Source organism: Paroedura picta, chromosome 14 (assembly GCF_049243985.1).
Source record: "Paroedura picta isolate Pp20150507F chromosome 14, Ppicta_v3.0, whole genome shotgun sequence".
Classification (NCBI taxonomy): domain Eukaryota; kingdom Metazoa; phylum Chordata; class Lepidosauria; order Squamata; family Gekkonidae; genus Paroedura; species Paroedura picta.
In genome coordinates this window covers 19,239,731-19,251,887 of record NC_135382.1, presented here as the reverse complement: position 1 = coordinate 19,251,887, position 12,157 = coordinate 19,239,731, and the positions used below count along the sequence as shown (strand labels likewise).

Sequence of the window (12,157 nt, the reverse complement as noted above, 5' to 3'; positions counted from 1 at the left end):
GGGGAGAGAAACAGAAGGTGATTGTAAACTGCTTTAGACTCCTCCGGGCAATGAAAAGCAAGGCATAAGAACCAGCTCTTTTTGATCCTGTATCTCCCAGATGCAAGTCTAACGGTGCAACCACCACATCATGCTTGAGCTCCTGATAAGTTTGCTGTCTGACGCTGGCAGCAGAGTTACTGATTTTAAAACTGGGCAATGCTGCTTAATCTTCCCCGAGCCCATTTCCTTATTTCTCAGAATTCCTCCCTCACCCAGCCCTGGTTTGTGGGGCCCCTAGCACCAGAGCCAGTTTAACAATTTGCAGGGCCTTAGCAGAGCACTGCTGGCACTGTTCTTTGTGCTGTAACAGCAAGGCATCCTAACCGGGGAAAGGTGAAAATTTGGAAGCTACTGAGAACTTCTTCTTTTTTTTCATTCTTGGGATCCACGAGCTGCATAAGTATGAAGACCCCCCCCCTAACAAAGGACCCCTAACTGTATAGCAACATGGGGCCTCTGAAACTGGAGGGCCTGTAGCTGCTGCTGCACATGCTATTAGGATAAACCACCTCTGCCCTTTCTCGTAGGGTATATTTCCCCTCTAGCTCCAGTCTCTTAAATTTCCAAAACTTTAGAAGGAGTAAAGGGCCTGGCAAAGCTTCCCCTTCACTTCACACCTTTGCAGTTACCTGATTTGGGAAGCAGACTGAGAGCTAGAACCACTGCAGGCATACAAGAGTGGCTTGACAGGTACGGTGGATGCTTGTGGGTGCGACCGGCTTTCCTTCCTGTTCTAGGAGAATGCTGAAGAACAACAGCAAACCCAAAGAAGAAAAAGGGATATCCAAAGATGTGCTGATCATTCCTCCAAGAGCCGGGACCCCGAAGCTCTTTCAAGCAGCCCTCGTAGCAGCAGGGAGGATGGGGGGCAAGGGACGGTTGGCTCACATCCGATGGAAGCTGAAAGAACTGAAGGCACTGCAGGTAGGCATCAAGGGCTGCTGCACAGGTCAAATCATATATGGTCATATCACCCAATAAACGTTTAACTCAGTGGTCCCCAACCTTCTTCAGGCTGGGGACCGGCGGCAGCAGGGAGGGCGATTGCTCAGCCGAGCATGGCGCGCATGCACCATGCGCGGCCAAAAATGCGCATGCTCCAGGCTCCTGTCAGTGTCAACACACTGCCTTTCTTCTCCAGGCGGCCAGTTCTTCTCCCGTTGTCCCCAAATCGCCAGCCAGTCATGCTTCTCCAGCCGGTTCAAGGAAATCAGAGGACCTCAAAAGTGAAAAGACCACCGCAAAGTCCCCCGTGCCCTCTGTTGTAATTCATGTGACTCCGGCACCTAAGGACGACGAACAGGTTATCTCAGTAGAAAACGAAGAGAAAGAAGAAAATAACTAGAAGAAGCTGTCCCATGGGGGAGACCATTGAATTGTGTATATTTCTGCTGTCCTGAACTGTGAGCCGGGAACCAAACAGAAATATTTAGAGACTTTCATGGACTATGGATCATCGCAACAGGTTTGGGTGGTAACTGGAAATATTTTTGTAGCTGTACAATTGTAGATGTACAGAAAATCTATAAGATTTCAGAATGCAAATCACAATTATTTATGTAATAGAAAATCATGTCATGGTTCCTCTCTCTCTCTCTCTCTCTCTCTCTCTCTCTCTCTCTCTCTCTCTCTCTCTCTCTCTCTCTCTCTCTCTCTCTCTCTCTCTCTCTCTCTCTCCTAGTAAGTCATAACTGGTTTATGGCAACCTCATGGAGGTTTCAAGACAAGAGATGTTCAGAGGTGGTTTGTCATTGATCGTTTATGCACTGGCAGTTTCATGCTGGGCTGCAGGCTGGAGTTTTAGTTGTGGCAGGTTGCCCCACCACTTCCTGCCCCCACACAGGGGAGCATTTGGCCTGGTGCACCTAATCCGCCCCCGATTTGCGCTCCAGCATGGGAGCTGGGGCAGTGAAGTTCCCAGTGCATAAATGGTCATTGCCTGACTCTGTGTAGGAACCTTGGAATTTCTTGGTGGATTCCCATCCCAATGCTAACCAAGGTCAAGCTTGATTAGCTTTCAAGATCTGACAAGATAGGGCTATCCTGGGCTACCCAGGTCAGGACATTTGTTCTACCCACACCCAACCACTGATGGAGATGAGGATCATGTCCTCATCTCCCTCAAAAGATATCCTACTGGCAGTTCATTCATTGAGTGTGGTGACGCTTAGCCACACCCACATCTGCCGCATGAACAGAAGCTTGCTGGGTTTGCTTTGATTCACAAAATCCTAAGCAGGTCTACTCAGATATAAGTCCCATTTTATTCAGTGAGACTTATTTGAACCCTCCCAAATGGCCAGTGATGGGCCTGGAGGGGGTGGGAAGGGGAGGATCCTGGGTGGGCATGTACACAGCGATGCTTCCCAACCATAATTTGAATGATCAAGCCAGTTCTGGGGTTGTTCGAAGCCTGAAGAATGTTTCAGGGGTTTCTCAACAGTAAAAAAATTGAGAATTAAATAGAGAAAATGGAACCATATGAGCCCCCCCTGAGCTTTTAGTACTAGAGGGACCTTTGTTGTCCGTTTGCTGGTCTTCTGAAGGAGACATCCTTTGGTTGATAAATTGTTTGGGTTACCACTGAGTGTGGAAGGGTGCTGATATAAGGTGGTTTATTAAACAGGGGGCTAGCACTATTCTTAACTGCTGGTATATGGTAATCTGCTATATACTTCCTGGTTGTTGCTGTAATTTTAGATACAGTATTTATATTTCTAGAGTATTTTAAAGTGTTATCAAATTATTGTAACCTGCCTTAAGGATCCATTTGCCAATCCGGAGTTGGGACAAACATGGTTCAAATAAAACAAAACAAAACTGTCTGTCGGTGTTTATTATGGCCCGCAAGCCATACAGAACCAGAACAAATGACATTAATTAATTAATTACCAAAATATCACATCTCAGCAGATATCAGCCAGTTTATCAGCCAGTGAAAAGGTTTAGAAGTTATCAAAGAAAATTATACACAGGATATAATTTTAGCTCACCTTTCATAGATGAGGACAAAAATTTAGCTGCTTAAGAACATAAGAAGAGCTCTGTTGGATTAGACCAAGGGTAGTCAAACTGCGGCCCTCCAGATGTCCATGGACTACAATTCCCATGAGCCCCTGCCAGCATTCGCACCTGGAGGGCCGCAGATGGACTACCCCTGGATTAGACCAATGATCCATCTAGTCCAGCATCCCATCTCACACAGTGGTCGACAGTGGACAGCTAACAACAGTGCAAGAAAGGCTGAAGCTTTATGTTGTGTCCTGGCTCTGGGATTTAGAGAATTAGTGCCTTCATGAATCTATCTAATCTCCTTTTAGAGCTGTTTATTCCCGTGGCCATTAGTACTACCTCTGGCAGTGAATTCCACATAGCATTCACTCTCTGTGTAAAGTAATATTGGTCCAGCCTGAATCTACTACCCATCAGCCTCATTGGATACCCTCAAATTCTAGTATTTTGGGAGCGGGAGAAGAATTTCTCTCTGTCAATTCTTTCCACCCCATGTCTAATTTTATAAACCTCTATCTGCTTGTTGTGCTTTGTCATCTCTTTTCTAAATGGAAAGTCCCAGACTTTTCAACTTTTCTTCATAGGGAAGGTGCTCCAACCTTTTAATCCTCTTGGTTGCCCTCCTACTTTTACAGGGATTCTTTGGTCAACCCCGGCTAATAAAATGAGTCTTCTGCTCAGAGAACTATTTTTTATCTGCCAAAATTGGTTTCAGTAAATGCACACGGGCTTAATTATCACAAAATTAAACCATTTTCTTGGTTATGCTTTCCCCAGCTCCTCCAAAATGTCACTACAGGCAGGATTTCTTGTTTTATCCCTCTCCAACCACAGTTCTTCATGGGGCCCCCAAATTGCCTCTCTTAATTTAATTGTGCTTCCAGAACACAATGTTATATTGCTGTAATGAGTTTAGGCTGCTGGAGTGTTACTGTTAGAACATCGGTCAGCAAAATACCTCTGGCACAAGGGGCGTAACGGAAATGATAGGATGCAAACTGGAGCTTATGATTTTGCCCTTTGTCTCTGAACTCCAACATATTATGAGAATTGCATAACCAAGAACATTTTAAAATACGACAGCATAAACGGGTTGCATTTTACGACAGTTTTTATTACTAAATGCAGAATCCCCCTGGTGTCCCCACTTTCCTCCAGCTTGATGCCCTATGACTTTGTTTCTCTACATTCACAAAAGTCAGTGATTCTTAGGGGCAAGCAGATTTGTCCCATGTCAGCTATGTGCCATTCTTTAGTTACTCTTTGTTCAACATTAAATGTTCATTACTTAGGCAAACGTCACTAAAACTGGAAGATTTAGCCCGAATTTTTGACACAATTTAAAGTTATGTTTCACTTGCACAGATAGCAAATGTTACCAACTAGCAAACAGGACATAATAGTAATAATAGTTAGGGATATTAGCCTATAGGTGGGATCTGGGGATCCCCTGGAATTACAGCTCATCTCCAGTCTACAGAGAGAACTGTTGTTCTCTACAGAAAATAGATGCTTTGGAAGGTGGACTTTATGGCCTAGTGCCCCACTGAGAACCTTGTCCTCCCCAGTCTTTATCTCCAAATTTCCAGGAGTTCCTCAACATGGAATTGGTAACCCTCCTGGTAATCTCCCCTGTACCATGACTCCTGCACAACTCCTGCAGAAATTCAGCTCCCCCTTGAAATCTGTCAAGATTATGGTCCTCATTATGGTCCTCTTGGAAATATCAGAGAAAACTGTCTAGATTTTTGTCAATTGCAGTTCAACTACGCTTTGCAAATGGGTTTGTCGGAACAGGTAAACGAATTCTGCTAGCAGCCGGTCACTAAAATGGGTCTGCAAAGACAAGAAAGAAACATTAGCCACCAGTTACTAAAACGGAATACAAAGGCAGTTTTAAAACCCCCACTGAGTCAGATGGTTGGTCTCATTAGGGTCTCAGGCAGAGATTTTTCACACCACTGTCAGCTTTTACGACGGTGGGGAAAGGTGACGCTTCCCAGATCCTGGCAATCCACTGCTCTGCACTGCTTCTCTGAGGGAAAGTGGATCTGTTCTTGAAACCGTTTATGTTAATGATGGCTATTCTTTCCAGCGCCTGTCCCTTTCCCCCTGCATCATGGAGACCCTGGCCAGTTCTAGGCACTCCATACCTGCTCTGCAGGGACCCAAGAACAGCGGTGTGGGACCAAATGCAGTGCCCCCTGCAGCTCCAGCCTTACTCCACGGCTGTGATAGCATCCACATCCGCTCCTTGGGTGTGTAAAGGAAATCCTAACAGTCTAGTTAAATATGACGAGGAGGAATTAGGCGAGGAGGAAAATATTGTTGTCAGTGGAAGAGGTAGAGGTAGAGCATTTTTAGCTGTGTCACTCACTAGGTAATGGCTAATCTGGCATATGGGCTACACAGAAGAAGAAGAAGAAGAAGAAGAAGAAGAAGAAGAAGAAGAAGAAGAAGAAGAAGAAGAAGAAGAAGAAGAAGAAGAAGAAGAAGAAGAAGAAGAATTGGTTCTTATATGCTGCTTTTCTCTACCAGAAAGAGACTCAAAGCGGCTTACATTTGCCTTCCCTTTCCTCTCCCCACAACAGCCACCCTGTGAGGGAGGTGAAGCTGAGAGAGCCCTGATATAATTGCTTGGTCAGAACAGCTTTCTCAGTGCCATGGCGAGCCCAAGGTTACCCAGCTGGTTGCATGTGGAGGAGTGCAGAATGGAACCCGGCATGCCAGATTAGAAGTCCACACTCCTAGCCACCACACCAAAACTGGCTCTCGGCAATGATGAACCCTTCTGGAGTCTAGCAGCAGCTGGATCCTTGCAAATGCCAGGGGGATGTTTTATACAGGCTGCTGGGGGGGGGGGGGGGATTATCTTTGTTCTGAAATGTTGTGTCCAGCAGGGGGCACCATAGGGACAGAAGTGACCTCCTTGGAATGCTATCCGAAATATGCGCCACTGATTGCTAAAAGCTGTCCAGCATTAATTTTAAGATGCCTTGGTTTGAATGCCCAGCTCTGGCCTACTAGTTTTTACATATGCCCAGCTCTGCCTACTAGTTATTTCCTGATGCTTCTTCCAGTGACTATACAGAAGTCGACAGAGAAAGAACCTCTGGGAATGCTACAAAATCCGTAGATTCAGAGGGGTAGCTGTGTTCGTCTCAAGCCATAGAAAAAGGTTTGAGTCCAGTGGCACCTTTAAGACTAACAAAGCTTAATTCTGAGTAGAAGCTTTTGTGGGCATGTCGTGGAAACGTTTACGAATGAGATGATAGAAACAATGTGAATGGAGTCAAGTAAAAGATGTTTGAGAGTTGTCGATTATAAGAGTACAGTGGTCAGAGCATACAGAGTATGTTCATCCTTTTCAGTTGGTATTCTTCCGTCAATAAAAAGGTCAGATTACCTGTTTGGATGATCTCTTCCAATATGTAGAAGGCCATTTATGTTTGTGCATTTGGATACTTCTCCGTCAGTGGTATTGTCAGGAAGATTTTATGGTATTCCATACTCGAATAGACTCTGTGGATGTAGAATCATAGAATCATAGAGTTGGAAGGGACCTCATGGGTCATCTAGTACAGCACTATGCAGGACATTCACAACCCTATCGCTCATCCACTGTCACCTGCCACCCCCTTGAGCCTTCACAGAATCAGCGTCTCCGTCAGATGGCTATCCAGCCTCTGTTTAAAAATTTCCAAAAATATGGTATTTACTAAATTAACTCAATTGTTTTATTTTGATTGCCCTGAATTTTCAGATTTGGGAGCCAAACTCATTTTCACATTGCTTAAGGAGGGCTCTGTTCTTCTGGAAGCAAAGTCTTTCTGATTACTAAGAGATGAACATAAACAAGTAACTTTTCATGCGGCTAAGAGAGCCAGCTTGGTGTAGTGGTTACTGGAAGCCTCTAATCTTGAGAACTGGGTTTATTTCCCCTTTCCCCCTCATGCAGCCAACTGGGTGACCTTGGGCTAGTCACAGTTCTCTCAGAACTTGTTCAGCCCATCTACCTCACAAGGTGTGCTGCCCTAGCCGGGCACATGCAGGGTTAGTGCAAGGGCAAGCATGGTTATCTGTTGTGGGGAGAAGATAGGTAGGCAATTGTAAGTGCCTTTGAGACACATGAGGCTTGTTGAGTGACCTTGGGCTAGTCACAGTTCTCTCAGAGCTCTCTCAACCCCACCTGCCTCACAGGGTGTCTGTTGTGGGGAGAAGAAGGGCAGGTGATTATAAGCCGTTTTGAGACTCCTTTGCGTAGTAAAAAGCAGAATATGAACAACTCAGTTCTAAATTTTTGACAGCTGTAGTAAAATCACACTGGAATTCTGGTAGCCACTTAAGTTTCTCTTTTAGTGTGCAATGACTTTTTATCATGTAAGTAGTAATATTTTAAACCTTTATAATGTAAATAGTAATTAAGAAGAATGGGGGGGCTGCTTCAAGATGGAACTTACTTGGGTAGAGGAAGAAATGTATATCCTGGTTTGGCCCTTTCTTCCTCTTTTTGCAAATGTTTAAAGCCTTTTAAAGGCGGGTTTTAATGGAGTTCTCTGAATATTGTTCAGCATTGCTTTAAGACCACTGTAATATTGTTCTTGCTTGGATCATTGCGGAAAGCATCAAAGAGGACCACCAAATAAATTTAGGTCCCCGTGCCGGAGGTCCGCTGAAGTTGACGTCATTCCTTCAAGTGATCATCATGCACCATGCATTAAAAAGACAGAAAGAAGGAAGCTGGCTGAGTATCTTCCTTGTCATCTCCCAGGAATTAGAGCTAGCTTTCATGTGAACTTCAGCTGGTTGCTAATGCTATCCGAATGGAATGTCAGTGATGCTACATATTTAGCTATTTATGACACTTAGAACCAACCCGTGACTCCGGACTAAAGCAAATAATGTGAGTTAGAACGGGCCATTTCTAGGAAGAACAAGAAACCTTTGAAAGAAAGCTGTCACATTTAAAGCCCCGGTGGTACATTTTTAAAAACCTTTGATCAAAATGTGGATCATATAGAACAGCCAAACTGTGGCTCTCCAGATGTCCATGGACTACAATTCCCATGAGCCCCTGCCCCTGGAGAGCCACAGTTTGGCCACCCCTGAAGATCTGCCACTAGGCATTCGCTTGTGAGACAATAACCCAGCCTTGTTAAGCCCCCTCTTCGTTAATTTATTTTACTTTGTTTATTTATGATTCAATTTATTGCCTGCGACTCCCACATAGTGGCTTGTGGCGGGTCACAATAGTCTGTCACAGTAAACCCCAATAAAATCCCATATAAAAAAGAGAAAATGATAGTATTTGGTAGGGGTGGATTGGCCGTTTTGGCAACTGGGAATGACCCAGTGGCTGCGTCTCATCAGCCCCATCGCAGAACCAAATGACATTTGCTATGCCTGGGTCTGTCTTGTAAGGCGGCCCTGTGGTGTCTCATGTGTGGCCTCTACCACTTGCCAGGTCTGGAAGGGAGTGAAGGAGGACTGGTCTAGTTTGGCTTCCCAGTCTGCCGCTTATATTAGGAGAATATAGAGATGCCAGTCCCCAGGTGGGACCTGGGGTTCTACAGCTTATCTCCAGGCAACAGAAAACTCCATAAATGATCGATCGATTGATTGGCTGGTTCCCGCATCTTACTTCCATGGAAGGGGCATGTCACCACTTCTGGGGCTCCTTGTAGCCTGAAAAATGTTCCAGGTGTTCCTCCACGGTCAAAAGGTTAAAAGACTGGTCTAAAGCATGTAAAAATAAAATAAATTTCTTCTTTTCCTTCTGACCATATCGCTTCGCAATGGCTAAAGAATTTCTTGCTGCATTTTCTGGTAGGTAATTGCAGTGCCTTTTCTTTTTCACGCTGCAAATAAATGGCCAAAATGCATGGGGATTTCCCCCCAACTCCTTTTCACGGCTGGAAAATGAATGGCTGGGAGCTTTAATGAAAGGATAATCTTTAGCATTCCTTTTGGAAGCTACTGCCGCCTCTTGGATTTGCATAAGCATTTTCTGCACATAATAATGGCATGCAAGCTCTCTGATCTCGTTATTCATTAGAAAATTAATGATACCTCTCTCCACTGTGAAAAGTAGACCGTCGCCTCAAAGAGGGGGTGGAAACCGGCTAGCTTTACCACGTGGTGGCCGTTTTCAATTTAGGAGCCTAGAGGGGGAAAGTATTCTTTTAAGCAGATGAAAGAGTGAGTGGCATCAAACAGATATTTCTCTTGATGCCAGGAAACGAGGTTCTTTCTAACACGAGAAGGTGGGATATGAGCAGAGTGAATAGGAAGACAATGGGCCAGTTAGAATTGAGGAGTCCTGCCCCATGGTGGAAGGAGTGTTAGAACTTTTTTCTGCAGTGCCAGAAGGCCGATAGTTTCTTTTTGCCGAAATTGTAAAGCCTCTTCTTAATTCCTGTCTAATAATAAATAATAGCCTGAGGTCTTTGTTGTTTTTTTTAAGGCGAATTATTGGGGGAAGGGGGATGGAGTGATTAAATTGCACTAACTCTTGCTGAAAGAGCTCTATCTGGCTAGTTAGTGGTTAATATCTTGACTCTGCCATAAAATTCACTGGGGCCAGTTACTAACCTACCTCATGGGGTGGTTGTTAGGACAAAATGTAGACTGCCCCAAATTCTTGATAAGATAGCAGACGGATGGACTGGGCAAGAAGAATTGATAAGTAGCCTCCAACTTTTCTTGCAGAGATCAGGGCTGATTCTGCACTGGGCTTTTGAACCTCAGTCATCTAGGCTTAATAAAACCAATCTGCACCTGACCATGTGGCCACTATGATGTTGTTCACGTTTGTTTCCCCACGCTGTACTGTTCAGGAGCCACCATGGAGTCAGTTCATTTATCCCTCAGCATATCTGAGAGTGGATTTCTCCGCTTAATTAGAGAAATGCACACCCAAAGCTCACTCTTCTGTGAACATATGGGTGCCTCTTTTAAATTTTATCTCCCATCCCGACCATACCTCCAGCACTGACGTTGTATCGTGGTCTCTCCTAATTGATCAGTGGGCTTTCATTTTGGAAGTGTAAGAAAAACTGTTTCCACTTCCAGGTTCTCCAATTTACTGTGAGGTTTTCCAGCCTTCCTTTTTTCCAGGAATTGCAGAATAGACATTTCTTTTGCGTTATCAGCCCACTATAACTCTGCTGAGGGTCAGGGCAGAGTGTTACTATCATAAGTGAAGCATGTCATCCTTTCTGTAGCTGCTTCTTCTACCCTTTTCCTACACGTCATGGGTTTCACGTGAGACTTGAGAAATGCTCCCAAAGGAATGTGAAATCCCCCCTCCCCTTTCCCTTCCATCGTGGCAATTTCCACCCCTCAAAAAAAATAATTAAGGGAACTCTGCACAATTGGATCCCTTTTTGGAAAAAAGGAATCTATGGAGGCATTAGTTCTTTGCAATTACAAACTATACCCCCGTATTCACTGGCCAACGAGCGTCATTGACCACGCAACAATGTCAGCTGCCCTGAAAACTGGTTTTTCTGGCTTCTCGGCAATGCCCACTTTTTTCAAATTCGAGTGCAAAAGATAGAGCTTCAGTGATCACATTTTCAAACTGGAAATAATGAAATTTGCAGATCTGGAACAAGATCTGAGTTAGGATCAATCAGCACTTCTAGTGTTATCAAGTACCCATCAGTATTCTACATGCTGGCAGGAGAAAGAATTTTAAAAAATAGTTGTTGGGTGGGTGATGCCATGATGGCATTTCTGAGAATAACCCAGAAGTTATATCAGTGCTCTCTGGGAATCCCAGAAAAGTCTGCAGTTTACCATACAGTTTTTGGAGATTCCTAGAGAGGCATGTCATCACTTCCAGGTTTTCCTGGAAGTGATATCATGCCACTAGGGACAGGCAATCACCCATGACCCCACCCCCTTAGTCTTCTGCTAGTTGCCAGGCTGGGCCTGAACTGACAACCTTCCATGTACCTGAGATGGCCATAGACAAAATGTTTTGATTAAAAAATATGCTTACTGCAAAGTTAGTGTGCCTACTTTTATTCAAAAGATTCTTGTTTTGTGATTTTGACACAATGACCTGCACTGGATTTTAGTAGATTTAATAGTGAAGACTCACCTTATTCCACTAGATGCTTTTTCTCCTTAAACCTATAACACAGAACTGCATAATTATAAGATTTTTACATATTTTTGAGAAACATTAACATTATTAAAAAACAGGAGTAGTGATTGAAGAGATTAAACATCAAGATTTAATCTTCCTTCCTTCCTTCCTTCCTTCCTTCCTTCCTTCCTTCCTTCCTTCCTTCCTTCCTTCCTTTCTAGCTGTATTCGTGAAGCTTTATTGACATGACATTCTATGATACAACCAAATAGTAAACAACATAGTTGAGCAGAACAAAGTTTGAATCCAGTGGCACTTTAAGACCAATAGAGTTTTATTGAAGTATAAACTTTCATGGGCATGTACATGGGCATGATGTATGTAAAGGGGTAAAATAAGTTGAAGGATGATTTTAAGTAATGTGTATATATGTCAGTTTACTTGCAAAATTCTTTTATTTTCTGGGAGATGAGAGAAATCAGGGCTCTGGCACAGCTCGTAGAGAGTGGACTCCATAGCATTATGCTTCACTGAGGACCCTCCCCAAATCCCCACCCCCTCCCAAATTCAGCCCAAACAGGAATGATTCTTGTTGAGGGTTACTGTCCCCTGCCTTTCATTTCATTTCATTTCACCAGTGACACCTTTGATCTGCCCATAGCCTTTATCTAAAGACAGACCTTTGCAAAGGGAAGAAAATATTGCAAAAAGAAAAATCTTATGTGCATAATTTTAAAAAATCAGTGAAAGCCAGCATTTTAAAGACTTGTCCCATCGTGGCTATTAAGCAAATGTGCCATAATAGCTGAACTGGCAAGGATTATTTTTTTTTTCATTTAAAGAAAAGGAAAGGCCTTTTGTGGGAATTTATAAAGTAGTAAAGCCCTGCAGTTTTATGATTCAGGACAACAGGCAACAGCTGGAGAGGGCCGGTCAGCTCCAGAGCAGCTCAAAAGAGGCTTCCTGTGCCAGCTGCAATTGCAAAGGATGAACAACAAATGCAATAAT

At 43.9% G+C, this 12,157-nt stretch overlaps 1 protein-coding gene across 3 annotated transcripts in view; it reads left to right on the top strand.

The window, feature by feature from the left end:
• The window catches only part of CNGB1 (cyclic nucleotide gated channel subunit beta 1), a 31,648-nt gene extending 28,783 nt beyond the window's left edge, over positions 1-2,865 (top strand). For all 3 annotated transcript variants that reach the window (XM_077310270.1, XM_077310271.1, XM_077310269.1), the window contains 2 exons: positions 780-966; positions 1,184-2,865. In XM_077310270.1, coding sequence (XP_077166385.1) covers positions 780-966; positions 1,184-1,387 — 391 coding nt within the window. In that variant the 3' untranslated portion in view covers positions 1,388-2,865. The remainder of the gene's footprint in view (positions 1-779; positions 967-1,183) is intronic.
• The last annotated feature ends 9,292 nt before the right edge of the window (positions 2,866-12,157 follow it).